The 26,533-nt window shown below is 47.4% G+C and overlaps 3 protein-coding genes across 5 annotated transcripts; 2 read left to right on the top strand and 1 right to left on the bottom strand.

The window, feature by feature from the left end:
- The first annotated feature begins 2,511 nt into the window (after positions 1-2,511).
- Positions 2,512-5,097, top strand: hey1 (hes-related family bHLH transcription factor with YRPW motif 1). The gene is made up of 5 exons (XM_029167643.3): positions 2,512-2,817; positions 2,917-2,992; positions 3,077-3,160; positions 3,249-3,330; positions 3,492-5,097. Exons 1-5 carry the CDS (start codon positions 2,732-2,734, stop codon positions 4,145-4,147), a joined length of 984 nt encoding a protein of 327 aa, XP_029023476.1. The 5' UTR covers positions 2,512-2,731; the 3' UTR covers positions 4,148-5,097.
- A 993-nt stretch (positions 5,098-6,090) lies between these two features.
- On the bottom strand, positions 6,091-13,693 carry stmn2b (stathmin 2b). The gene is made up of 5 exons (XM_029167419.3): positions 13,528-13,693; positions 8,824-8,919; positions 8,571-8,743; positions 7,929-8,120; positions 6,091-7,846 (listed from the first exon to the last, which is right to left on the bottom strand). Exons 1-5 carry the CDS (start codon positions 13,544-13,546, stop codon positions 7,787-7,789), a joined length of 540 nt encoding a protein of 179 aa, XP_029023252.1. The 5' UTR covers positions 13,547-13,693; the 3' UTR covers positions 6,091-7,786.
- A 1,872-nt stretch (positions 13,694-15,565) lies between these two features.
- On the top strand, positions 15,566-24,734 carry si:dkeyp-120h9.1 (Y+L amino acid transporter 2-like). 3 transcript variants are annotated; one of them, XM_029166985.3, is made up of 12 exons: positions 15,566-15,720; positions 17,639-18,016; positions 18,246-18,421; positions 18,605-18,747; positions 19,467-19,592; positions 19,749-19,893; positions 20,043-20,166; positions 21,014-21,117; positions 21,223-21,319; positions 21,406-21,555; positions 22,053-22,236; positions 22,653-24,734. In XM_029166985.3, exons 2-12 carry the CDS (start codon positions 17,891-17,893, stop codon positions 22,745-22,747), a joined length of 1,470 nt encoding a protein of 489 aa, XP_029022818.1. In that variant the 5' UTR covers positions 15,566-15,720; positions 17,639-17,890; the 3' UTR covers positions 22,748-24,734. The 3 variants fall into 3 exon arrangements, with proteins under 3 accessions (XP_029022818.1, XP_029022819.1, XP_029022820.1); XM_029166986.3 differs by lacking the exon at positions 15,566-15,720 and adding an exon at positions 15,738-15,898; XM_029166987.3 differs by lacking the exon at positions 15,566-15,720 and adding an exon at positions 16,148-16,194.
- The last annotated feature ends 1,799 nt before the right edge of the window (positions 24,735-26,533 follow it).

Below are 26,533 nucleotides of genomic sequence, written 5' to 3'. Positions count from 1 at the left end.
GTGCTCATAACAAATGACAGATAGAGGGGACGCGAAGACGGAATGAGGATTAAATCCATGAAAACAAGACGGAGGAAACTATTGGAAAACAGGAAATTAGACACGAAAGAAGAGGAGAGAGAGAGAGAGAGCAACCGTCGCTGCAGCGCAGATTGTTTTGGCCTGGAGTGTGATCTAGTTTGGTAGTGGTAACGACGAAGAGGAGGAGGAGGAGGAGGAGCAGGCTGGGGATTTGATGATGTCATGTTGCGGGCCCTCACCTTCAAAGGGCGGCCCCTGAAAAGGCCCAACTAATCACAACATGTGATGAGACCGGTAGAACAAAGAGAGCCGGGCAGAAAATAACAGCGTGGGAACTCTGGGTGAACTTGAAATACAACAAGAGAGGGCTCACAACCCCCCCGACAATTCCCCCCCCCCTTGTTACGCAAACACACACACACGCACACACACGCAGGTCAGAAGCAAATGTTTATGCACACCTGTGTTTATTGTGACAAAGGATTCAGGTTGCATGAACCGTGTGTGTGAACGCGACTCCTCCAGTCCCCACCTCGCACACACACACACACACACACACACACACACACACACACACACACACACACACACACACACCCACACGCACACACACACACACACACACACACACACACACACACACACACACACACACACACACACACACAACTGAACAATAATCAGGTCGATGAATGTGTGAGTGCATCTGTGCTACGCATTGTGCTGCTGTGCTCCAGCCTCGTACGACAACAATAAGATGAAAACAGCCTTAAGTGCTTCCTCTCATTCATATGAACCAAACAAGGCAGACTCCTCTCTCTGTGGTGACTGTTCTGCCTTCGGTGCCTTCAGCTCCCACTGATAAGGATCAGTATCATTTGTGTGTGTGTGTGTGTGTGTGTGTGTGTGTGTGTGTGTGTGTGTGTGTGTGTGTGTGTGTGTGTGTGTGTGTGTGTGTGTGTGTTTTTAATTTATTTTGTGTTGCTTCATAGTATTTTTTTTCTACACACACCTTTTGCTGTAACAGTAATTAACAGGAGTTATTATTCTAATATTTATTACAATTAAAGTGAGCTTCACTGACACTGGGAAACACTTTTTCTGCTGTGGAATGAAATGTCAACAACTGGTGCCAGACCCAGTAAGTCCACAACTTTTAGGGATTTGACATTGTTAGTTTTGATTATAGAAATAATTTGTAGTTCTCTCTGTGTTATTTTTTCACTACAAAGTTCCCACATTCACAAAAGAGAATAATTCTTATCCCTTTAGACGTTAATAAGCAAAGATTACAGTATGCAGAACAAGCCCCTCATGTCTCATTATGTCACTGGAGCTGCTGCTCAGTCATGTGCTTGTGTATCATAAATACCCGTTCAGTCTCCGTGGTGTCTGCTTCTCTACGCTCAGTTGTGTGGAAGGCCGACAGCACTTGTGTGATTTTGTTCATTTCTACTGAACGGCCGTGTTTCTCTTTGCAGTGTGTCACAGCCTGGTCCCTGGGAGACCCTCCACTTAAGCGCTGTATGGCGTAACACGAGCCCTCCGTGTATACAAACACACACAGCGGCTCTGTCACATTATTTGGGAGTGTGGCCATTATAGCAGCCATCAGACCTGCGGTGGTGATGATGTGGAAACTCCAGGGGGAAAGGGACGAGGCCGCTTTGATTGCATGCCGGCCTTTTGTTGAGTGCTGAGTCCTTGATGTCCCCACAGCGTCTTGCATGAGGTCTCTCTGTGGGGTAAGATTAGACTCGGTGGCTTCCTCTGGTTGCGGCGGTGCTCCCTGTCTCTCCTCCCGGGCTGAGTTAGTATTGGATTACAGGTTCACACGCTCGCTCGCAGACCGCCCGTCGCCCCGACCAATTGCTCCATTCATTCCAGCGCCGGAGACGGCCGCCGGCCTCTGATTGGTTATCAGCGCCGGTTGGGGAACTTTCCCACGGCCAGCGCGTGCTGACAGCCGGCCAGCCACTCCTCATCATCACCGGGACACACACGGGGGAGGGAGGGGAAGGGGGGGGGCACAGCTACGGACCGAACGTCCATTGGACCGCTGTCAAAGTTTCCCCAAAGATCCTCTATGTTTAGAAAGAGTGACCACTCGGACACTTAGTGTCACAACTTAATGGGAGGCCTTTAAGGTTTAAGTGGCTCGCACTGAATTAATGAACAAATAAAAATGTTACAAAGCTGATTGACAAAATATGAAATAATTCATTTAAATTAGATCGCGTTTATGGGCCACCCAGGATGTGGCCTATGGTACTGCTTTAGGCTGCTATTCAGAGTTCATCATCTTCATATTGCTTCTGTGAAACTGGATATGAAGCGGTTTCTTCAAGTATTCAGGTATTGACATCCACTCAAGTTTAAAATAAAATAAGTAATTTAAAATCAATCTATGTACGTTTAAATGTGACGTCAGTTTTCAGCGGTCAGAGTGACCATCTCCTTTCTGTCTTTCCCACTTTTTCCTCCGACTCGTCTGAGCGCTTGGAGCGACTGCGCTGTCACTCATCCGCAGGGCCGCGCCGCGATTGGCTGGACTCCCGCTCGGCCCCGCCCCTCTTGGCCGGCAGCAGCGTAGAAATGACACCGTGGGAAAGCTGGGCGCTTCAAACGGAGGCGCTCCGGGCGAACGTGGACAGACGCACGGCGAGCAGACACAACAAACACACTGCGGAACTAAGTCGGAGGAATAAAGATGAAACGGAGTCACGATTTTAGCTCCTCGGACAGCGAGCTGGACGAGAACGTGGAGGTGGAGAAGGAAAGCGCAGATGAAAATGGGTAAGTTGATATTTTACATTATATTGTAGACAGCGGGACTATGTGTTTTTAAACCAGCTCAGGATAAACTGACCGAACCTCTGTCGTGTGTTTGTGAAGGAATATGAGCTCTCCCCTCGGCCCCATGTCTCCATCCACATCCACTCAGGTGCAGGCGAGGAAACGGCGCCGAGGAGTAAGTACCCACCGTTTAAAGTCCGCGTCTCCCCGTCACGCGTCGTCACGGCTGGGAAATAACCAAAGAACGTGTTTTCCTCAGATCATTGAGAAACGACGCCGGGACAGGATCAACAACAGCCTCAGCGAGCTCCGCCGGCTGGTTCCCAGCGCCTACGAGAAGCAGGTAGAGTGTGGAGGAAGCTGCGGCTTAAAGCGGCCCTCCTTCGAGCCCTTCATTTCTAACTGGCCGCGTTCTGTCCTGATAAACGAAGGGCTCGGCCAAACTGGAGAAAGCGGAGATCCTGCAGATGACCGTGGACCATCTGAAGATGCTTCACGCCTCCGGAGGCAAAGGTGACGCTCGTTTTACATAAGTTTGACTTTTGCGTGCGTAAACAAGCACAAACGAGCGACAATCGACAAACTGATCTTCAGTGTTATTATTCAAACCAGGCTCCCATTCTCTCCTATCAGTGGCTCTCGAACCGACCCGCTCTCTCTGGTTCCGTCCTCAGGGTACTTCGACGCCCACGCTCTGGCGATGGATTACCGCGGTCTGGGCTTCAGGGAGTGCGTGGCCGAGGCGGCCCGTTACCTGAGCATCATCGAGGGCCTGGACGGCGCCGACCCGCTGCGCGTGCGCCTGCTCTCCCACCTCAACAGCTACGCCGGCCAGCGCGAGGCCCACCCCGGCCTCGGCCCCCTGGCCTGGGGGTCGGCGTTCGGCTCTCCGCCCGCCCACCTGGCCCACCCGCTCCTCCTCCCGCACCCGCAGCCGCAGCCGCTGCCCCGCAGCGCCACCAGCAGCCCGCAGGCGCCCTCGTCCGCGGCCAGCTCGCCGTCCTCGTCCTCCTCCTCCTCCTCGTCCTCGTCCGCCGCGGAGACGCACGTCCCCGGCCGGCGCCCCGCCAGCTCCGCCCCGCCGTCGGACCCGGTCCCGATCCGGGCCCCCGCCACCTCCGGCGCCCCCGCCCCCGTCCTGCACCCGGCCCTGGTGCCCTCGTCGGCGTCCAAGCTCCCCCCCCCCCTCCTCTCCTCTCTCTCCGCTTTCCCCTTCCCCTTCGGCGCCTTCCCCCTCCTCTCCCCCGCCGCCACCATCAGCCCCGCGGCGCCCGCGTCCAGCGTGGGCAAACCCTACAGGCCGTGGGGGATGGAGATAGGCGCGTTCTGACTGGAGCAGTAGAACCCACACAGACTCAAGTCCGGACGCCGGCCGAGCTGGACCTTCAGGACTTTACAAGACTTTCTATTTTCCCCGCTAAGAAATGTCTATTTTTTCTATGGTGCTGTGGCAGAGAGCACGCGTGGCTGTAGGACGCTGACTCCCTTGCTCACGCGTTGTGTTTCGTATAGAAGAAGAGAGTGCGACCGCGACGGAGCAGCAACGAGGATGATTGATTGTGTTGTGTTGACTGATCTCTGTTCCTGCCCATCGGGAACGACTGTCCCAGATGGTCAAGCAGGCGCTGCCTGTCAAGTTCCTGGGTGAAACCCCCCCCCACACACACACACACATGGGCTGAAACAGCCAGCATTGATGCCGTGGTGACAGAGCAGCGTGAAAGGGGGCTCAAGGTGGTGGAGTCGGCCCCTTTTTACAGCGCTTTATGGGCTGGAATAACCGAAACCAGGTGCTCGTTTGGCCCAGGACTGGGAACAGAAGTGGGCTGGCAGCTTGGCTGAAGTCAAGCTACCCATGATTCACCCACAGCCTCTGATGTTCATAGGATGCAGCATTGTTCAGACTTGTTTGCTTGTTTCCTGCCGACAGCAACTGAAAGCTTCGCACCAGTTTTACCCGTTTTCACCAGCTCTGTCTTTTTTATTTATATCTTATTGTGAATGGGTGATTTTTTTTTTTATCACCTTCTTTTCTTATATCTGCCGCGTTGTCTATCAGTGTATACTCTACATGCATTTTCAGCGCCAGTCGAAGCAGTCACAGCAAAACAAGCCCATAATTCAGTGTTTGTTTCTAAATAAGGCATTTAGACGTTCTTTGCCATGATTTGCATATTTTATGGCTCCACAAAGCTCAGTCACAAATCAGACGTTCAGCTTTTTAGTGTTGTTGCTGGTGTTAATGTCAACTTCCCTGTAATAAAAAATGATGATGAATCACCTGTGGCTTATTTAATGTGTTTTATATGTGCATTTTCATTCCCATTTGTCAAGCGTGTATGTGCCACGCATGTGTGTGTGTGTGTGTGTGTGTGTGTGTGTGTGTGTGTGTGTGTGTGTGGTTCTCTTTGAATGTGTGTGTGGGTGCTCGCACTACGTGGCGACGCCCGGTATCAGATGCGGCCGCTTGTTTCTCTCAGCAGCCCTCTGTGTGTGCACAGGAAACCATTAACAAGGAGGGGATATCCTGGACAATAGCAGCCTGGCCCCATGCGCTGCGTGGGAACTAGAGGAGGAGGAAAGAAGGAGGGATGCAAGGTTGGAAGGGGACGAAGTAGGAAAGGAAGAAGGGGTAGAGCTTATGATAGGAGATGGAGTGTGTGTGTGTGTGTGTGTGGGGGGGGTGAAGGAGCAGGGAGATCAAAGGAATGAGCAGGAGAGAGGCACTGAAAAACTGTGAGAAAGGAAGTGCGCAGAGGAGAGTTTTGTCCCATTGCCATCGCTTCAGCCTGCACCAGCTGCACCTTCTGTTCTCAGTTCCTCCCTCTGTTCAGCTGGACCGAAGCGTTAGAAAATAGCTCTGACTTGCCTCAGTTTCTCTAAACCCTTTGATTTGCGCTTTCCCATTTCTGTGCTGACATCATTCTCCTTAACCTTATCCGCTATTTGTCAGGATGATGCAGGGCCAGGTGGTGACGTAAGCCTCACCGTCGCTGAAACCACAAGGTGAATGACATTAATGCTGCGCAAAACATGTCCTTTGTCTCCCCCTGCTGGTGGTTTGTGGTACTACATTTGTGCAGGCTACTTGTAAGAGAGAAGAAGAATGTTTTATGTAATGTTTTATGGATCGAGTTCATAGGTCATTACAAAATAAATACATGGATCATCATCTGGAGGTTTTTCTCGGTTCAGATGATGTCATGCAGTTTGCTCATCATGCAGGAATTATAGCCTGTGAAATAAGTGAAATCAAGTCAGCCTCTGAGCCAGTTTCATTCACTGAACCCCAAATCTTTATTGACCACTGCTTGCTCACAAAGATAGATGTGGAGACGGGGAAACACACAAATGGAAAGAGAGAGAGAAAGAGAGAGAGAGAGAGAGAGAGAGAGGCAGGTAGGATAGTCACTGTCTGTGATCAACTTCAAACAGCTGTTACACACTGTGACGTCATTATTTTACACTTCACCAGATCACTATCACATGGCACGAGCGTTTCCCTATCCACTCACCCGTTCTGGATCACACACACACACACTCACACACACCTATGGGCCTACGGTGCGTGTGTGACCAACAGGGCTCAACCTCAGGCTTCAGCACCACTGGATGCAAACTCTGATTCTCTGACACTCATATAGAGCTTTACAGATGGAAATACTGTGTTCATGACTCATTGTTGCAGTGATACCGGGTATGGCTTAAAAATCTTCCTTGTGCCGACCTTACAGTGTGTTGGAGAGAGAGGAGGCGGAATGGTTCCGGTGGGTGATCCGACGATGCCGAGCACTACTCTAACCTCAGTGGAATTACACTACGACTGTATTTTCTTTTTCACAGTAACAAGTCTGATCTCATGCGAACATCTTCTGCGCGCCGGCGTCCGTGGCCCCGGCCGCGTCGTCACGCAGCGGCGGCTGGAGGCTCGCCGCCGAGGGGACGCGGGCGGGCCGCTATCGGTGGGGGAGGTCACGCGGGCGGGCGTTCCCGGTGCCAGATGGAGATGGAGTTGAGCGAGCTCCCCTTGAGCTCTGTGCTATGATACAAAGGCCTGCCCGTGCGGAGAGCGCGCGAGCGAGTGCTTCTACGGTGGGTCTGCATGAGGAGCGACGGGAGGGGGGGGGGGGGGGGAGGAGTAAGGATGGGTTCATTAAATGCTATAGTGTTGTCCTGCGGTACTGTCACCGTCTACTGCAGGAGAGGACGAGCTGCGGCGGCTGCGGTCCCCACAGGACCCTCGTGCCAGCAGCCCCCCCCCCTCACGCTAACTGGAACGCTGGCACGAGCTGGATGGAAAATCACCCCGACCCCGGCACAGATCTGATCCCAGATCCGAGCGGTCGAAGGGCCGAGCGAGGGGGGTGGGGTGAGGGTGTTCAAGGGGGGGCGGGGCCTCGGGAGGACGCGGCCAGTCGCGGCAAACATCAGCTAGCTGGCGAACTCACAACAAACATCTAAGCCTGTCACCACACGAGAGGAACTAAAACGAATCTCAGGCTGGAATGAAGGAACCGATAGAGTATGAAAATGAACAAATCATTACATCTATATTTATATGCGGGGGGAGGGAACATATACAAAAGAATGGCACACTGCAATCAATACTTTTGCTGCTTGTATCGTACTGTATATAACAAAAAAAGAAGTATTTACAGAAACCAATACCCACTGCCGCTTGTCAATTGGATCTTTTTTATCTTCTCGTTTGAAACGGAGCAAAAACATTCGTTTTGGGAAGCGTGGGTGAGAGAGAGCATTTTTCATTTGTTAATCATTTTTGTACTTTTGTTTCTTTCCACCCACAGTTGAACCTCCCGCTGTCTTGGGGCGGCGTTTATAATAGTATGGGAGTATGGTGGTTGGTGGAGCAAGGGGAGGGGGGAGGGGGGGCGAGGCATGGGGGTGTTCCTCGGGGACGGGTGGCGGTGGAGGGGGGGTCGGAGGTGGGACGGACGCTCGGGGCGCCTCATTCTGTCACTTCTTCTCTCAACTCCTTGTTCTTGCGCACCTCCTGAGCGTGCTTCTCCTGTGAACACACACACAGAGGGAGGACGTGGAGCTGCTGAACACTGGACGGCACCCGCTCGGACCCAACGGGCCACCCTCACCTTCTCCTGCAGGCGCTCCATCATGGCCAGCAGAAAGGCCTGCCTGTTCTCCTCGATCTGCTCCATCTTCATCTGCAGCTTCTCCTCGGCCATGCGGCTGAAGTTGCTGTTCTCCTCCATGGCCTTCAGCAGCACCTCCCGCTCGTGCTCCCGCTTCTCCGCCAGGGCCCGGAGAACCTGCGCCTCCTGGGACTGGGGAGGAGGGGAGTGTGAGTGGCTCACGCTCACTGTTCAGCATCAACATGTCTGGATGTTCAGTGAATGTCTCTCCTTGCCCTCTATAATTTACTGCATGTTCTGTGGACATCTGGTACTAGACAGCTGTTAAACTATTTATTGATTGGCTGATTGATTAGTTTGTTGCTGAATTTGTCAGCTGCTGTCCCTTATTGATGTTCAAATCAATGAGAGCCAGGAATTAGCCTATGCCAGACCCGATATTTCAGCTCTAGTGATCAATGAGATTCACAATTGACAAAACAAACAGGCATTAAATCAGATGTCAAGGAAGGTCTTGGTATCATTACTGGTCGGGTTGAGTTTCAGCTCTTTGGTTTTTGGTTTTAGCTTTTGGTGGCTCTTGGCAGCTGAAGTTTCATAATGGCAGCAGGTTAAAATGCAATTGATCGGGAACATCCTTACTCTCCTCCGGTCCTCAGCTGCCTCCAGTTTCTTCTGGATGTCCTCCAGGGAAATGTCCCTCTTTGGGGGGCTGGTAATGCAGTGGGCAGCATCCGACACCGGGGAGGGCGGCTTCAGGATGACCTCAAAGGCCTGGCCCGAGGCCCGCTTGTTGATGGGCTTGATGTCCATGTCTGCAGAAAAGGAGCCCCAGTTCTAACCAAACTGCATTTTAATAAAATGACCTGTGAGCTTCACGTCGTTCAAGGCGTACCTTCAAAGTCCCCCATGATGTTTTTGCGGCTCTCGGGGTACAGACAGGAGCAGATGAGCGAGAGGACTGAGATCTCCTTCATCTTCTCTTTGTAAGCTGCGGAGACACAGTAAATCGCATGAGCACCGCTAACACGCCAGTCATCAACCCACTAACATACAAAAAGGCGAAGCGTCATTAACCCACTTCTGGCTCCACGGGGGGTCCTGATGTAAATATGAACATTTCTTGTTGAATAAATATGCATCGCGTGCCCTAAAAAGACAGTTTCATCAAAGGACGTTTCTGTGGAGACGCTGCAGCCTTTGTTTTTACCAGGCTACTGCATGAAGGGGGCAGGATAACATGTCCTTACTTGGCCTCATTTCCCCACGGTCCCCAGAGGATGCTCCACATTAGCTATGCATTTCCCTTTGCTTTATTATTTATTAACGCAGGGACCAACGCCCCTGTGCCTCTAGTCGTCGCTCTGTGGCTGAGAAGCAACACATACTAGTTTATGCTTTTTTTAAAAAAAAAGTCTTTTTGATCAACGTCAGGATGATTTTCGGGCCGTTTCCGATCTTCTTTGTCTGAGGTCCGTGGACAGAGCCGGCATCTGATGGTTTAGCTTATCAGCACAGAGCAGCAACCCGGCTGTCCACCGTGGTCCGTTCGGGCTCCAAAAACTTAATAACGCTGGAGCAAAGCTGGCACCCGACGGCACCGGATGCGCTTGGCAACCTGCACCCTGCTCGGTGGGGTGGAACAAAGTGCTCCAATGAGCAGGCAGGAAAAACACAGCAGAGAAGAACAACCCACCTTGTGTAACCTTGATTTTTTTTTGGCACCTACTACTTTATTAAGGCTCAAGTTCTGCAGGGACGCAGCACGGGTCCCTGCAGAACACTGCACGGGCCGCATTCTGCGGCCGCGTCCTGTCAAGGTGCACGGCGCCGCCTCATGATGCATATTTGCATGCCGGCTGTCATAGTGCGGGATGATCCATCAGCCTGAGCCCACGGGCTGCAGGGATGAAGGGTGCCACACTCATTCACGGTTTGCAGCGGGCCACGGTAGCAAAGCCGGGAATTAGATTTACTGTGAAAGAGCTCCTCCGTAGTGCAGCGCGGTGTGTAGTATGATTAATCCAAATCCACTTCCTTATGCTCATTCCCCTCTCGCTCTCTCCCTCTTCCCCTCCTCTGCCCCTCAGACCGGCAGACGCCGCAGTAATGTGATCAACGCTGAGATGGAGCCCGCTCCCCTCCGAAGGCCTCGTTAACCCCTCCCCCGAGGAGGAAGTGGGTGAGGGCGAGGGGCCGCGGGGGGTGAGGTCGGAGAAAGGGTTTGAGCACGAAGATAAGTTCGACAGGAAAATCCCGTTCATAAAGAAATAGATGGAGGTCGACAGAGGTCTTATACCGGAGAATCGCAGACAGGGGAATTAAAAGCCAACACGCAGCTCCTCGTGGGGTTTGGAGCCACTACTCAGCCTCCAGCAGCGTCTAATGGAAGCAGCCTCCTCAGGTGGACGGCACTTTAATTTGTAATTAGTGGACCGCACCGTTTCTGCTGACAGGCAGGGGAGCGCAGGCCTGTCGCAGGCTCATTAAGTGTTGTGTATAAGTCGAGACCCCAGCTGTCATTCACTCCCACGCACATCAACAGTCGACAGCTGAGTCGAGCAAATATTTATTGTTATTCGACTAATCTGTGAGTTCACTATCTGGGTTTAGTCCAGGAAGCATGGCTTTAAAGGCCAGTCTGTGTTATCCTGCAGATGATTGCGCTCTGAGTTGAATCTGAGCCGCAGCCTCCTTTTTTTCGGGTCCTTGGAGATATTGCTTTTGTATCCGTAATCAAAGAAATATGAGATTCTCCGCCGTGCACAAATATGAAACTCTAACTGAGTTACTGCTTAGAAGAAATATGATCTCTAACGAGTGTGGTAATAAGCTCGTTCCCATCGGATCGCGCGCGTAAAACTGACAAATGACCCGGAGTGACATTCCGCAGCATCAAAGGCCCAAGAGTCCAGAGATGCCGGATCACGGAACGCCACCACCTCAGAGCTCTCAGGCTGGTTTCAACCAGTCAGCGCCGCAGCCTCCTGCTCCCACCACAGACGCACAGCCAGCGAGCCGCACTTCCTCTTTCCATCCATCAGCCCCGGCGCACGGATCATCAATATCTGCGCTACCTCCTCCCCCGCAAGCATCCCTCTTCCACGACACCTTCTGCGCCCCCCCCCCCCTCCCCCTCAGGCCCCGTCTCATCTGTTGCTTTCTCTCTCACAGCCTCATCCTCCCCTCTCTCTCTCTCTCTCTCTCTCTCTCGCTCTCGCTCTTTCTCTCTCTCTCGCTCGCTCTCTCGTTTTACACCTCAAGGGAGATTCTACTCTGCATTCGAAAAACCACCACACCTCTGTTTAGTACTTGAATCCTCTCCCCGCGCTCGTCCTCCATCTCGCCGTGTCGTCTGCTGCAGCGGAGGCACTTTGCAGATGAAGGATTTCACAGACAGGCCGAGCGGCAGAGCAGCTGTTATGGCGGTCCCACTAAATGTGGCTGTGTTTATCACCGGGTTCACGGTCCTCCTGGGTGACCTAACCCGAAAGCAGGCGTCTGTACTGCGTTTTACAACCAAAAATTACTTTGTACAATGTCACTGGGAAATTAAGCATTTATTACTAGGAAGTGGCCACTTCACAACGCCCAGATGACCAGTTAATGGCTGAAGGACTCGTTTTAGCCAAACTTCAACCTTTGTCTTATAAAAAATTGTGATAAACAATAATTAGATTGTTAAATTTCTGTCATTCATTCTTTTGAGGGAAAACACAAACAATTTAATTCATCAGATGCTTCCGCTCTAGTATTTAATTAAATTACTAAAAGGTCGTGGGGTCAAAAGGTAAAAGCGCCACATGTGAATAAAAAAAAAAGCAAAGTGTCTTGGTTTTCAGGAACGGTGGTGACACCATCTGCACCAGACTGATGTCACCGCTTCATCTAAACGAGCAGCAGTCACCCAAACCAGTAATGGGAGTGAGCCACATTGATTCATGGCACGCAGTGATAAATCAGAATGAGCTACAGGTCCAGGAATTTGAGCACGGCGACGATGGTGATGATGAGATGAGCAATAAAGCTGCATTGACTTGCAATTGATGGTATTCTTGTCCGAGAAGCTTCTGCTTCTGAGCACAAAGGCCGCGTTTTAAGGCATCGATTGGAAGACCACACCTAATGTGATATGGCCAGACTGCACGATAGGGATCAAGAGAGAAGCTTAATGCACATGGGAGTGGTTGCGAGCATTGGGTTATTTGCAGCACCGTTCCCTCGTCTGATGGAGGGATGTTAGGACGTGTTTGTTTATCGCTGCTGAATAAAAATCCACGTGCGTCTGCTGCCTTATCACAATTTGCACCCGCGGCTCAGGCTGAAGTATTAGCAGCGCCGCTCGTGGGTTTCCGTAAATAAGAGCGAGATGAACTCAGCGACCCGCTGAGTGCTGACTGCCGTCTCCCACCGCGTCGGCCCCCCGCGCCCACCCCATTCTGCCCGTCCACAGCCCAAGCGGTGGAGGGGAGAGGAGGAGGGAGGGGAATAAATAGTCAGGGGTTGGCGGAAGGTGTCCCTCGATGCAGACGCCGTGCAGGACCCTCGCTGCTGTCTGTGCACATCCTCCTCCATCCATCAAGTGCTGATCAAAGACTGCTCCCTCAACTGGCCACACACCCTGCACCTCATGCCCGCACTCCCCTAAAGGCATCACAATTCACTCGGTTATCATCATTTTATTCTGAAACCCTGAAGCACGCGCCCACTGAGGCGCAAAGCAATCGAATCCAGCCAAACGAAAACACATCGCGCCTTGTGGCAGACACAAGGCCTTCAACCTGTATTCAAATGAAAAGATTGCCTCAGTGCATGAAATCCGCACTGAGGCCTTATAATAACGCGGTTATGGAACATAACAGCCGACATCTACAGTCAATGAGCCTCCTAAAAGGATTGGAGCCTGACGTTCCGGGGGCGACATTCATTTCCATCGCCAGTCGTAAATTCTTCCCTCGACTGCAAAGCAATTCTGGGTACGGATGCTCTTTTTTTCCTCTCTCTGCCAAAAAAAAAATCGCTCGAGCAGCCTTCACCCCCGTTACACGGCATGGCCCAGTTTTCATAAGGAGATTTGTCACGGTGAAATCGTTCACACCCCGGGGAGCGGCGGGTGCGCGTTGAAGGGGCCGGGGATGTTGGGTGGGGTCGCTGGCGCTGCATTATGCTGTACGGCTCTGAGTCAGGCAGTCGGGGGCAGGTGCGGCAGGCATGCATCCACAGAATGCTGCTGGAAAATCGACTTTGTCGTCATGCAGGCGGGCATTTCCTGCATTTCGCCCGCTTTGAGCGCAATAAAAAATATGCGTCACAAATTTGGCCAAATGAGCCCGAGACTAGTTCGTGGCGATCAGCCCGAATTTGAGCGTGCGACTCAAATATAACAATAATAAATGGAGATAAGGGCACACGAGGGATTAGAAATTGCTGCAATAATTTCCATTTCTCAAAAGTGACTTGTGGAGGAGTTTGGCCGCTCCCTCTCATCCTCCCTCAGCATCCTTTTGTGTCATGGGTGTCGCCTCAGCCTCACCAGCGTCCTCCAACCTGCGAGGATGCTCTCGTGTGGGAAATTGCAAGGAAAGACGGTCAAACTCACCGATTGCGGTCTTGGCCATGTCTGTGCGGTGGTGTCGGGGCGGGTTGTCCGGAGGAGTGTGCGCCGGTGGCTGGATGACAGTCTTCTCGAGGTGAAGTGACTGCTGTAAGGCACTGAGTCAGCAGAGAGGAGCTGCCGGTGCGCCTGGTGGTCTGTTATGAGCTGAGTCAAGTCTGCGGAAAATAACTAGACCACGACCGGAAATGGGCAGACTGTACTGTCAAGATAAAAGCATAAATATGCGCTATCAAGAAGGGCCCAGAGGCCTCCAATGACACAGTAACATGTCTTAGCCTACAAACATAATATTATGTGAGGCTGTAATAATAATGTCTGGAACCTTCTTAGTTGTTTCTAATTTTGCTCTGTGTCCTAAGCAGCTTCATGTGTGTTTTGCCTCAGCCAACATGTCATTTAATTGAACGCAAACCGAGACGCCCTGGTTTATAAATTTACTTTATTTTGCTTTATTTTGAAAATTATTATATTATATTAACAGGAAACCGCCTTGGTTACGTAAGTGACTTGACACTGCTCAGCGTTTACGTGCTCGCTGCCTCAGTCCCTGGACGCCTCTCTTATAACCAAAGCCCTGACAAATCTCCAGTCCTCCTGCACTGGGGAGTTCAGGCTCCGCTTGACATGTGACGGTGTGGGTGTTTCCCCCTTTGTTTCTCCGGCGATGAGCAGGTACGAACCTCTCTTCATGATGCAGAGAAAAGGAAGACGCTGAAAGAACAAAAACGTTCACCGACTGCTTACTTTATATTTTGCACTTTTACCTAATTTCGTTTTAGGTAGAGCAAAACATTATGAATCAGTTTACATTATCAAAATAATTTCACCATAATCATAATAATAATAATAATAATAATAATAATAATAATAATAATAATAATAATAATAATAATAATAAGAGCACAGAGACACGAGGAAAACCAGTTATTGTGAATTAAGCATTGTCTTTATCGTAAAACACCAATCACAGAGACTAATCATTTCCTGCCACCTTTTTGTTGACAAAAGAACTGTAGCATGGTGTGCAACACAAGACAAATGATTTTAGTACAAGAAATGAACAGAACATCTGTGCATGACGCGTGACTCGTGTTAGTGGTTTCTGATAACGTGACAACCAGTAAAGTATTACATCAGCAGGAAGAAAAGTGCTGCACGTTCCAGGTTCTGTTTGATTTAGATGATTTGTTCCTCCTGTCATCCTCAGGATCAATAATAATACAACAAGCACTGGTCTGTGGGCCTCACGGTAGCAGTAACACATCATACAGTGACTCCTGTGGTAAAATGTAATATAATGCCTCGAGTCACAGGAAAATAAAATGTTCCTGATTATTCTGGAGGACACGCACAACATTAAGCCATCAGGTGGCAGCAAATCTCAAGCAGAGAATGTTCAGAAAAACAGTTTTTAGCGCAAAAGGATTCAAGTCATCATCATTGTTCTTAATTTTGTTCTCATACGGTTGTTAACTAGAGTTTAAATTCTACACTTTTAACAGCTGGATCTACGTAGCTGTCGTGTTGAGCTGTTGAACTACAAGAGGATTCAAGGCACTTTTACTTATCAAAATATCTGCGCGTGCATAGATAACAATGGAGATACACTGCTGATGTTTATTTAAAGTCATGCACCACTGTTAAGACCGTGAGAAAGCAGAAATCCTAATAAAAGTCACTGATTAACCTGAAAGAGAAAGAAGATGCAGCAGCAAACGAGGACCAAGACATGAAGATGAAATGCGTTTCAGAGTCTAGAACATAAAGTAGAATACGTGTGGAAGTAAGTTTTTGAATAAAGGAAGCTAAATGAACACTATCCTAGTCATGAGCACAGTAGCTTCTCAGTGAAATAAGAACATGTGCTCAAGACAATTCTTCAACCATGAGGGGTACTTGTACTTGCACGTTTACTTGAGTGTGTACTTCAGCGCGTATTGATGCCACTGTGCCTCTAAGTCACACAGTGTCGTTATTCATTTAAATCTATTACAATTCGTAAGCAGCGAGGGGTCACTGACTGCACGCGCGCCCTCTGACAGGCTGGAGCCGCGCGGGGGGCGGAGCTACCGCAGCTGCAGATGTTCAGATGGTCAGATGAAGTTAGTCGTACACGTGAAGCGCGCTTTGTGAGGCGCCGCTTCCTCCATCGCTACCAAAGAAGGCTCAACACGGGTAACTAGCGTCTCTGCTGCTTTACGTTTGGACACGCGCGGCATGTCGCTCCCCGACGGCCCGGGGCCGTTAAAGGACGCGGAGACGAGCAGTTCCCGGCTGAAGCGAAGCCGTTTTGCTTCATCTCGGTCTCGCGCTGACGTTAGCATCCGAGCATCCGCGCGCTGCTAGCGGAGGGGTAAGCTAGTCACCGCGCGGCGACTGGAGGCGGAAACTAGGGTTAACCGCGTGACTCGTGCCGTTGAACCAGCGAAACGCGGTTAAGTAGCTCCTCGGCCACCTCCTCCGGGGGTGGGGGTCTGCCTCACGCCCGGCCAACGAGGGGATCCGGCGGTAAACGTCAGCGATGAGCCGCGACTGTCACTCACAGGGACAGTGAACTGAATTAACGCGTGTTGATATAAATTTCATTCGCGCGGGGTCACGGCGTGACTTCCCAACTGCCACCTTCGACGTCTCCACCCCGAGTTTCAGGTAAAACATGGAGGCGCGTTTCCTACGTCCGCCGAGCTGAAGGGTTAACGGCGACGCTCAGAAACGTGACGATGAGCGGGTCCATCAACGCGTTCTGTCGCTTAGATCTGTCACAATCACAAGCAAAACGGCTCAAGTAGTGGTTAAATGGATGGATTAGTAATTTTCCCCACATCCAGTAGGTGTGAAGACGTGTCTGCAGCCATGTTGGCGCGAGCATGCAAACCAGTGGCTTCCCTGTTTGTTTGACTAGTGAGGCGACGTGGTGCTAGTGGAGAGTGAACAGGAGACTCCCAGTTTGAAGAAGCAAACAGGGACTTACGTTGGTAAAGTTATTAATAGTCTGGAAAACTCACACTGGAGTGGGGAAAAAACATTCTTAAGCCCATTTAAACCTGACTGTCAGATGGAATCAAAGTTTTAGGTTCCACAGATTTACTTGTGCCTGCTGCTGTCCTTGCCCTGAGGCTTCCAGTCAGTCAACAGAAATAAATAGGGCGTTAAGTTAATGCTGGACTCTCCCACCTGCTCAACGATGCTCAACTGAAGTCCCTCTGTTAATAGGATACCAGCTAATTTGATTTAACTGTGGAAAAGCAATAGTGGTTTGTGACTTTTTACTTGAGTCTCATTGTTCAGGCTGTTTGTGCGTGTTTAAGCAATCGACTGGAAGTCAACACCTGTTTCAAGGTCAAACGCTTTGCATCGCATCAGGCTTTCTTTGCATTGTTCTTAGATTTTACGCCACCGTGAATGTAAAAGCAGAGCTGTACCCGGCAGTGCTTCACGCCCCTTCACATAATGGGTGTCGTTCGTCTGCAGGAAAAACTGGTTGAGTTAGTGGTTGAGATACTTGATAACCTATGGTTCCCGCTGGGATCCGTAGCCTCAGTGTGTTTGATGGTGTTTTTTTTTTTTTTTGCTGTGGTATCTTATTTACTTGGCTGATCGTAATCGTTCGTTCCTGTGTGTACAGTAACAGTGCCGTCCAGTTTCAAACTGGTATTTCATGTGTTTGAACAGGTCTCTTATGTTTAGCCATGCAGCAGTGAAACCATAAAGGCATATGCACATTTACATTCTGCTGCTTGTTTGGCTCATTTGGGCGATCACGCTGACCTTTGAACTCCTGTGGCATCTCAGACACACTAGTGTGTTTTAGTCCAGTTAGAACAATGTTATCAATAAAACGTGCAATGTAACTTCTAAAGCATTTTTCTATTGTCTTGTTTTTTATGCTTTATATAATTGGTTAGTAATTAATTGTGAAATGCAAATCCAGCAAAGCCAATTGGATCGTTCCATTCCCTCATTTATTACGCTGTTTTCCTATTAAATGACGTAGGGCTGTTCACCAGAGACTCAACCAGGATCACTCATTTGTCCTGGATCTGTTGTGTAAAGCGCTACTGATACGCTCTGTTGACTTTTTTTTTTTTTACAGATATTATCTGTGGAGACGTTTGTTACAGCCTTGGCCTTTTGAGACAAGTCTTCCCGGCAGAGACACTTCCACATTTTATTGATTTTTAATTTTTTGCTTAGACCCTACCTCTTGTATGCACTTGTTTTTAGTTTATTTTTTGTTCCACTCTTCAGCCTCCTCTTAGTTTCTGGTACAACTAGGAATTGTTCTGTCCTATTTATTTCTACAACTACCTCTTGAGTTGGGGCTTCGGGCTGTAAATCTGTCACAATGGTTGCTGAGGCGGACACGGGTTCTCACAGTAGTGTGCGGCTGAAGCAGGAGATTTCCCTCCTCCATGGAGTCTGTCTCATCGTAGGAAATATGATCGGCTCTGGCATCTTCGTCTCACCAAAGGTAAGAGTCCCTGGTCTGAATTACTTTATCTCTAGCTTTGATTGAGGACCTCATACTTTTATTTAGGTACAATCTAAAATGATTAAATGATTGTTGGACAGTTGCTCTTATAAGGTTCAAACCTCATTACACACTGACTTTTCATTTGCTCTTTAAGTTATTGGCATTTGTGCATACTGTACTCACTCATGGTAGATGTGCTGGACTAATTGCTTACTTTTCCCTGCAGGGGGTTCTTCAATACACGGGCTCGTTTGGCCTGTCCCTCGTAGTCTGGGCCATCGGAGGGGTGTTTTCTGTGTTTGGGGCATTGTGTTATGCTGAGCTGGGAACCACCATCCGTAAATCTGGAGCTTCCTATGCTTACATCCTGGAATCCTTTGGAGGCTTCTTGGCTTTTATTAGGTAGGTATTTGTTATACCCTGTTTGTAGAGGCGTTTTTTATCTAAGAAGATTCAAGCTGTACAGTACTGAGATTTTAAAATGAGAGGCCTTGTTGTAAATGGTGTTTACAGTTCAACAGTAATTGCTGTTTAATGACAATGTAATCATTCAGTTAAAATTAAAATTTGTTTAATTTGCTCCAGACTATGGACATCACTGCTGATAGTGGAGCCCGCCTGTCAGGCAGTCATAGCTCTGACCTTTTCCATCTACCTGGTCCAGCCCTTCTACCCTACATGTGTAGCTCCTTACGCCGCTGTGCGCCTCATCGCTGCTGCTATCATATGTACGTTCTGAACTCACTCATCTGTGCTCTCATGTACTTTAGTTAGTCACTGCAGCACCCTTTTAATTGGATGACACACCTTCATGCGGTGAGCACTAGTTGTCCATTTAATGTTTTTTTTTTTTAAGAGGATAAATGTGTAATTATTCAAATGCTATGGCTTCCTTTTCCTCTGCCTTTTAAACTATTGTGCTTCCCGAATGCCAACCCTGAAGCTTTGCCATGCTATCTAAAGGAAAGTTAAATAGATAACTGGAGTAAATTTAGGCCAAGTTGAAACCTGTTGGGTGTGTTTGCATACGGTATCTCTATCTACGCACTACAGAGAGTCATAATGAAAGAATTGTGACTCTACAAGAACAACAGGACAAGTAGCATTTACTCTGAAGGAAAGTACAGCAGGTTCAGTGCACTTGCGTGACCAGGTGAATCAAAAAATCAGGTAACTAGGTAATGACTTCACATCACCGTATGACCTAGTTTCCCGTAAATCTGCATATACAATACATGGAGCAGATGAGCAGTGCTGCTGCTTCTCTACCTTGGACTTATGAAAAGCATGACTCATAGATCAGGGAAAATCATGCTGCTTCCTGACTATTCATTTTTACTGTACGTCAGGGAAGTCACGATGGTGCAGCCTGAATTACAAAACATATCTATGATAAGAAATGGAATAATGTTTGATTAATTTAACTGGTTCTTTTTTTTCCCATCAGGCCTGTTAACATTTGTGAACTGTATGAAAGTGAAATGGGGTGCTGTTCTTCAGGTCGTCTCCACTGTAGCCAAAGTCCTAGCACTCATCATCATAATAATCGCTGGTCTGGTTAAGCTGGGACAAGGTGAGATGTCGGTTTTGTCTGCGTATATTTATTTTTGGTCGTGTCTAGTTTGGCATTTAGTTTTTTTATTCTTACTAAACCAGGCCATTCAGGGAACTTCTACCAATTATATTAAAATTTGAAGATCTGACCAATGTCTGGGTGAAATATTTGCAGGCTACGACCAGAACTTTGAGGACTCATTCAAAGACTCCAAGCTGAATGCTGGTGACATGGCGTTGGCTCTGTATTCAGCTCTCTACTCCTATTCTGGCTGGGACACACTCAACTTCATCACTGAAGAAATCAAAAACCCGGAGAGGTTAGGACTGATGTGACATAAGCAATATTGGTTTTATCTGATGCTGTTGCTTTACTTCATTGCTTACTACTGTAATTAATTTCATATCATATCATATGTAATTTATAATACAGCTACAACTATTTGATGATTTTTTTTTTTCTTTATAGAAATTTGCCGCTGTCCATCGCCATTTCCATGCCTATTGTTACAGTGATCTACATCTTAACCAATGTAGCCTACTACGTTGTCATGGATGTAGACACCGTGCTCTACAGTGAAGCTGTTGCTGTGGTGAGTGTCTGCAGGTCATCGGCTTGATTCGGTCTCTCCGTGCAGATATGCAGCTTGTTGGAGGCACAAACAGTCTGATCATGTGCATGGCAGTGTCCATTTAGTACAGCACATGGCTTCTACAAATTGACAGCATCTGCTCAGCCTCACAGGGGCAGCAGGTTTTGAGCTCTCCTTCCTGTCATCTGCTGTCATTTCTCTCAGACTGGCTGGCAGCCACTGCCACTAATATCTGGTTTGGTTCTTCCTTCTGGTTAGCCGGGGGTTGTAGGAGTCGAGATGATGACAGAAACCTCGTACACATAAAGACGTTAGCGCCCCACACAGGAACTTAGGGATGCTGATGATGTGATTAGGGCTCTGTAGGAGGAACCCTTCTGTTCATGTCCTTTTTTATTTGAGTATTCAGCCTAATGGCTTACTAGAGATCTCACTGTCAACAATATATTTTTTTTTCCAAAAAATGTTTTTGTTTCTGTGACTTGATGCTGCTGGAGTAAAATTATGTTAGAAGGTATCAAATACGCTTTTATGATGAGCCTTTAATCTAACCTACCGCCTCTTGGGCTCTCTTCTCCTATATTTGCTTCCCTCTGTTTCACTTTTGTAATTGAATGAAACCAGAAGTTACAAATTCTGCTTTAAAGGGAAGTAGAGGGTTATTATATCATTCAACTTTGTGGTATATGAACTACCTTGCTAAGAAAAGACTGGCTTTATATGGGAGTTTTTTTTACTAGAAGTAATGAGTGAGTCTATTGAATATGAAATAGTTTAAACATGTACGATCTGAACTATAATTGTAGAAAGGAGCGTCTTACCAATGCAAAACAAACTGTCTGTCCAGACGTTTGCAGACGAGGTGCTGGGCTGGGCTCGCTGGCTAATCCCACTCTCTGTAGCCATTTCCTGTTACGGCGGCCTCAACTCCTCCATCATCGCTGCCTCCAGGTAAATGCAGTTAGTCACACCCAGATTTGTTTTCCTTATTCACGTAACTCTGTGCATCACCATCAGCCTTATTAACAGGTTTGGTGTTAATCTCTTCCCCTGTAGGTTGTTTTTCGTTGGCTCCAGAGAAGGACACCTGCCCAATTTCTTGTGCATGATCCACATCAAGCGTTTAACTCCTATTCCTGCGCTGCTTTTCAATGTTTGTATCACATCTGTCACGTCACATCTGGACATAACTGACCTTCTATTATGCAATTGTATCCTAACATAGTTCTGTCTTCACAGGGGGTCATGTCTCTCTTCTACCTGACTGTACCTGACGTTTTCCAGTTGATCAACTACTTCAGTTTTAACTACTGGTTGTTCATCGGCCTTTCAATAGGCAGCCTGATTTACCTTCGCATCAAAGCTCCTGAACTGCACCGACCTGTTAAGGTAGCAACTTTAATGCCCATTGTAAAGCTGTGACTCTGCTTTACATTGTCAGACAGAATCGGAATGATTAAATCCTTTCCGTGTCACAGTTCTGTCATAGCACAGTTAAACGCAGATTTGTTTTGACCATCAAAGTAATTTACAAAGCATAATTCACATTTTAGGTTTTGCATTGAGTATGGTTTTCCTATTATGACATCTTTTCATACAACATTGGTTACTTCATCCTGTATCATTACATGCTATAGGTAAATACAACACCTTTTTTACAACACCTGTCAATAGTACAGCAATCAGCCTGGACATAATCAGCCATGCCCTCAGTTATGACAGTGTTCTTACTCTTTATGTGCAACCACAAAAGTCAACAACTGTCACATTACTAATTTGAGGGCTGTTAGTGGTGTAATGAGGTGATTTGAAGTTTTATTGTCTGTGTGATTTTGTAGTTGTGTTGTACTCTGCTCCTTGTCATCCTTATTCTCTTCTCCCTGCAGCTCCCCTTGTTTTTCCCCATCGTCTACTGCCTGTGCAGCGTGTTCCTGGTGGTGATGCCCCTCTATAGCGACACAATCAACTCTCTAGTGGGAATTGCTGTGGCGCTGTCCGGCGCACCGGTCTACTTATTCTTTGTCTATTTGCCACCCAGATACAGACCAGCATTCATTGGCTATGCGCTCAGTAAGAAGTTTAGTGATTACCTATTACTTGGCATTTAGATTTGTAGCCTTAAAGTACCAAACATACTGTATCAGATTGCTTGCTGTGAGAACTAATGAATTCATAAGTGACATATGTCAAACACATAACAGATCACAACAGAGACTGGAAGTAGATCTTTATTTGTGTAGGGCTGAGTTTTTATTGAGTTTAACTGCTCTGCTAATATTAATTAGCAAACATACTTTTGAATATCCTTGAACACACTGGCCCTAAGTGTGGCCCTAAGCTTTTTATTATACAGACTAAAGCTATTTAGCTTTAGTCTGTATTTTATTGCATGACATGTCAAACAGTAGCTTGCATCTTGTTCTGTTAGATGACTTTTTCAGCACACCTCTTGATTATTTTTCTTTCTTTCCTCTCTGTTCCTGCAGATGATTTCTCTCTGTTCACCCAGAAGGTCTGCATGTGTTGTGTGGCCTCGCCTGATATCGATCTGGATAATGTGGACCCCGGAAAGATCGAGTGATGGAGCAACAAAGGACTGTAGGAAAGTACTGTATAGAGACTTGAAGGGGGTGAATGAAGGAAGTGGGAGGAGGCTTTGAGCTGCAGACAATCAAGATGTGGCTGAGTATGCCTTGATTGATTAAAGGAAGAGGAGTAGAGAAGCTGGACTATAGCTGACATTTCCTCCCTGCTCCTCTTCTCTGTCGTGAGCCATATAAATACGGAAATTAATTATTTTTGTACATCATAATCCACCAAGAAACTGCACTGAACAGTGTACACAATTCAGTGCTGTTGCTTCCTCCACATAGTCCATCTCACACACGGAGAAGCTGACCAAAAGCCTTAGTGAGAGGGACCTCAACAATCCAATGCAGGAGGATTTGCCTTAGCAGAGAGGTTAAAGTAAAGCTCATAACGAAGCTCATAGAAACCCTTGAGAAGCCTTAGTCATTATACTGTATTCTAACTAAAACCTAGTAACCCACAACCATGGCAACATAGAACGCAAAATTTCTCATCTTTTGAGCACCCCCCGCACACACACCACATTTTCTCTTTTCTCTTTGGACCTCTGTTTTGTTCTTGATTGTTCTGTTGGTATTGGACCGTTAAGGAGATTGTTTACAGAGCTGTTTAAAATGATTGTGACTCTTCAGTTGACTGAACAGTTTTTATTTAAAGGGTTAAGCAGAATTCCCTCATGGCAACTTCTGTTCACTGTTGAAATGTCATCTTGCAGTCCTTTGTATTTTATTGCACCATTTTATTGCACATCAGATTGATGTGTGATTTCTGGGGCCTCCTTGTGGTAGCTAAAAGTACTTCCAGGGACACGCTTTTTTTTTTCCCCCCAAATACTCAACAGTCTCGTCTTGAGTTTGGGTTTTTATTTATGCTCTTATGTTTTTATGCTATCACTCTTTTGTTATTTTTATAAATGCTTACAAAGTTACTTAAAGCTACACTGCACTCTGCTACAGTGTGCTGCTGAAGGTCATAATCTAAAATGATACGAACACCAGTCAAGCAGATATTACATGATGTTGTTGATATCTAATTGGTTAATGCAATGCAGTTGACCTTTGGAAACAAATCTCTGTGCTGCTGTCCAGAGTCATTGAGCAGAGATTTTCAGTGCATTTCTCTTAAGTAAAGGTTCCTGTAGCTTTATATTTTTTTACTGAAACAATGTTCTTTTGTTTGTTTAGTCTCAAGTTAAACATCATGATTGTATTTCCACTTAAGCAAGCGTTGCCTGAAACTCTTTGGGGGTTTTGTAAATGCAAACCTCAGGATCAGCCATGCTATCTTGCACACGTTGCTGCTTTTTAGTTAACTTTCTTTTTTGGCCTTGAATATGTCACCAGGGGTTTAAACTAGACTTTCTGCTTAGTAGAGAGTCTGTAGCAAAGTGTCTGCTCACACAAGTCAAGCTGGTGTTTGTGGCGTGACGTAGCCCTCGTGAGCTGTTTGTGCCTTCTGTAAGTGTGTGCTGCCAAAGGCCCCGTGTCTGATAGATTAGCATAGTTTACTGTCAGACTCTGCTTGTCCTCTGGTAATTTGTCTACTTAACATAGTTTCACTAGCCAGATGTTGGAACTGAGCTTTGTCTAGACTTGGTCATGCCAGGATTTCCACACCACCAGCCAATAGAAGCACATGGATATTTAATGTAGTCAGTCATCTGTATGTCTGTTTGTGTGTTAGAGGAAAACTAGTGTATCTGCAGTAGATGAAACATAATGCATCTCCATTTGACATATACTCAGAACACAACACTTGAATGTTGCAGTTTATTGTATTCCTTATGTACCAAATGTAGGGACGTGTGGATTGTTTCATGTACTGGTGAAGTTCTGTCTTTGTGCTTTGTTCAGTGTGAATATTTATTAAGTTTTGACATGAACAAACCCAGTGATGAGCGCAGCAAGCTCTACTCGTCCTCTTCTGACTGTGTCAGGACTGTATTGATCTTATTTGAATAAAGGTGCATACATAATGTATATGTGACTGTTCTTATTAACCTTTTAAATGAAAATCACAAAGCTCTTGAATTTTATCTAACATATAATGCAATGCTTGGTAAATGAGGCTGGTTTTAATATAAATATAGAATGAGTGGATGACTCGATACAGGTTATGTCAGCGTACACGCGGCCCGTGGCGTCTACCTGGCCGGCTGCCCCTCGGCCTCCTCAGGTAGCTGACCAAGCTCCGCCTCCAGGCCTTCAGCCTCGTCTCCTCAGGGCATCGCATTTCAGCAGGGTGTGCACTCTCAGATGCTGCCTGTCGATACCTGCGCCTTCCCAGAGCGAAGCCCGACTCTGGGCTCCAGTGATTCATGAATAAAACATAGAGCTGTGGAGGAGAACTGTAGCAGAGCACCACGACGGCTGCCCGACTGCTGTTTGTCACACAGCACGGGCTTTGAGGCTCCGCGTTGCTGAGCCCTGGCTCCACTCATGCTCTGGTGGGAGTATCTGACCCGGGGATGGGTTGAGGAGCTGGGGTGCTGCTCGTTGATGGGTGAGTGGCTGTCACACACCGGCTTGGCATCATGGAGCTGCATCGACGGCTGAACTGGATGCGACGCAGGCCCTGGAGGCCTTATGCCTGCCGCAGGGAGTTCAACCGTAAGTGGAGCGAGTGATGAGAACCTCGGTGCATACTTTCACATGTATACGTGCACAGCTTTGTACTTTATTCCCCCTCCCCCCATACTGTGTCTCTACTGCTGTGAACCTGAGAACCTTCCAGTGAAGTCATCACTCTTACCATAATGGACCAAGTCTCATTTCTTGTATTGTTAATTTAATCTAGCTTTTAACAGCTTCTCGAGTTGGGGTAAAATTATCCACCAGTAAAAGTAGTGAATTTATAGCCAGGCTCAGATCTGCTGTGTCAGCTGACGCTGCAGTTTATTTGATCAGACGTGATCAGTGAATGTTTAATTGAAACGACGTGTGGTTTTTGTCAGCATGGCTCACGCAGGCTGTGTGTGTGTTGATTTGAAGTGCACACTGGCTGATGGCGTCTAAAAGATGCTGAGATGAAAGGATTAAGCAACTACAAGCGCTTGCAGGTTTGACTGTGATGGATCGTGTGCTCAGCCTTAAGCTGTTCCAACCAGTGGCAGCAGGTGATCGACTGAGTGGTTTTGACAAGGAAGACTTCAAATGCTGCTGCTTTTAGAGAGAGCATGTCCTGCGTAAGAATTCAATTTGTCTGAATGTCAGTGGATCAGTGTAGAGACCACCTCTACCGTACAAGAAGGACATAATCAATTATTAAATACAAGTACTGTATTAAAGTTACGTAACAAGCAGATTTAAGTTGACAAACAGCACTGAGACTTTCTGTTACCCTGATTAATGTATTATTAATTGCTCATAAATATCTTAAAATAATCTGCTGAAAGCATCTCTGGCCCTCAGGCCATTTCCTCTAGTTTCATTAGTGGATGTAAAAAGAGTGATTTAGTGAATTAGAGTGAATCAGATGCAACCACTACAGGAAAAGTTTGCGTCATCTTGCACAAATTTATTTAATTTCATAAAAAATTATTAATTCAATGTTTATTTCATCCAAAGCTCACATTTGACTCAAATTCATGCCTCGATGGGCATTAAATCATATTAAGTGTGACTGACTTTCCAACGCTGATGCAGTTTGCACTCCAGGATATCTTCTATTTAGTAAATGTAGTATCTCGTTATCCTCAAGCCTAATTTAGTCCATCTCCACAGCAATTACATCCAGTTGCTGACCAACCAAGCTGTCTTCTTTTCTTCTGATTATACTT

This window comes from Betta splendens, chromosome 11, assembly GCF_900634795.4.
Source record: "Betta splendens chromosome 11, fBetSpl5.4, whole genome shotgun sequence".
NCBI lineage: Eukaryota > Metazoa > Chordata > Actinopteri > Anabantiformes > Osphronemidae > Betta > Betta splendens.
The sequence above is the reverse complement of the archived record's forward strand: the minus strand, read 5'-3'. Positions and strand labels throughout refer to the sequence as shown.

Bases quoted from the DNA above. Each gene is read 5' to 3' on its own strand.
- hey1 (XM_029167643.3), top strand. From the start codon at position 2,732: ATGAAACGGAGTCACGATTTTAGCTCCTCGGACAGCGAGCTGGACGAG. The intron at 2,993-3,076 runs GTAAGTACCCAC...TGTTTTCCTCAG, and splicing joins CGAGGAAACGGCGCCGAGGA to ATCATTGAGAAACGACGCCG. The intron at 3,331-3,491 runs GTGACGCTCGTT...TTCCGTCCTCAG, and splicing joins TCACGCCTCCGGAGGCAAAG to GGTACTTCGACGCCCACGCT.
- si:dkeyp-120h9.1 (XM_029166985.3), top strand. From the start codon at position 17,891: ATGGTTGCTGAGGCGGACACGGGTTCTCACAGTAGTGTGCGGCTGAAG. The intron at 19,593-19,748 runs GTGAGATGTCGG...AAATATTTGCAG, and splicing joins TCTGGTTAAGCTGGGACAAG to GCTACGACCAGAACTTTGAG. The intron at 21,118-21,222 runs GTAAATGCAGTT...CTTCCCCTGTAG, and splicing joins TCCATCATCGCTGCCTCCAG to GTTGTTTTTCGTTGGCTCCA.
- stmn2b (XM_029167419.3), bottom strand. The intron at 8,744-8,823 runs GTACGCCTTGAA...CCTTTTCTGCAG, and splicing joins CATCATGGGGGACTTTGAAG to ACATGGACATCAAGCCCATC. The intron at 8,121-8,570 runs GTAAGGATGTTC...CCTCCTCCCCAG, and splicing joins CAGCTGAGGACCGGAGGAGA to TCCCAGGAGGCGCAGGTTCT.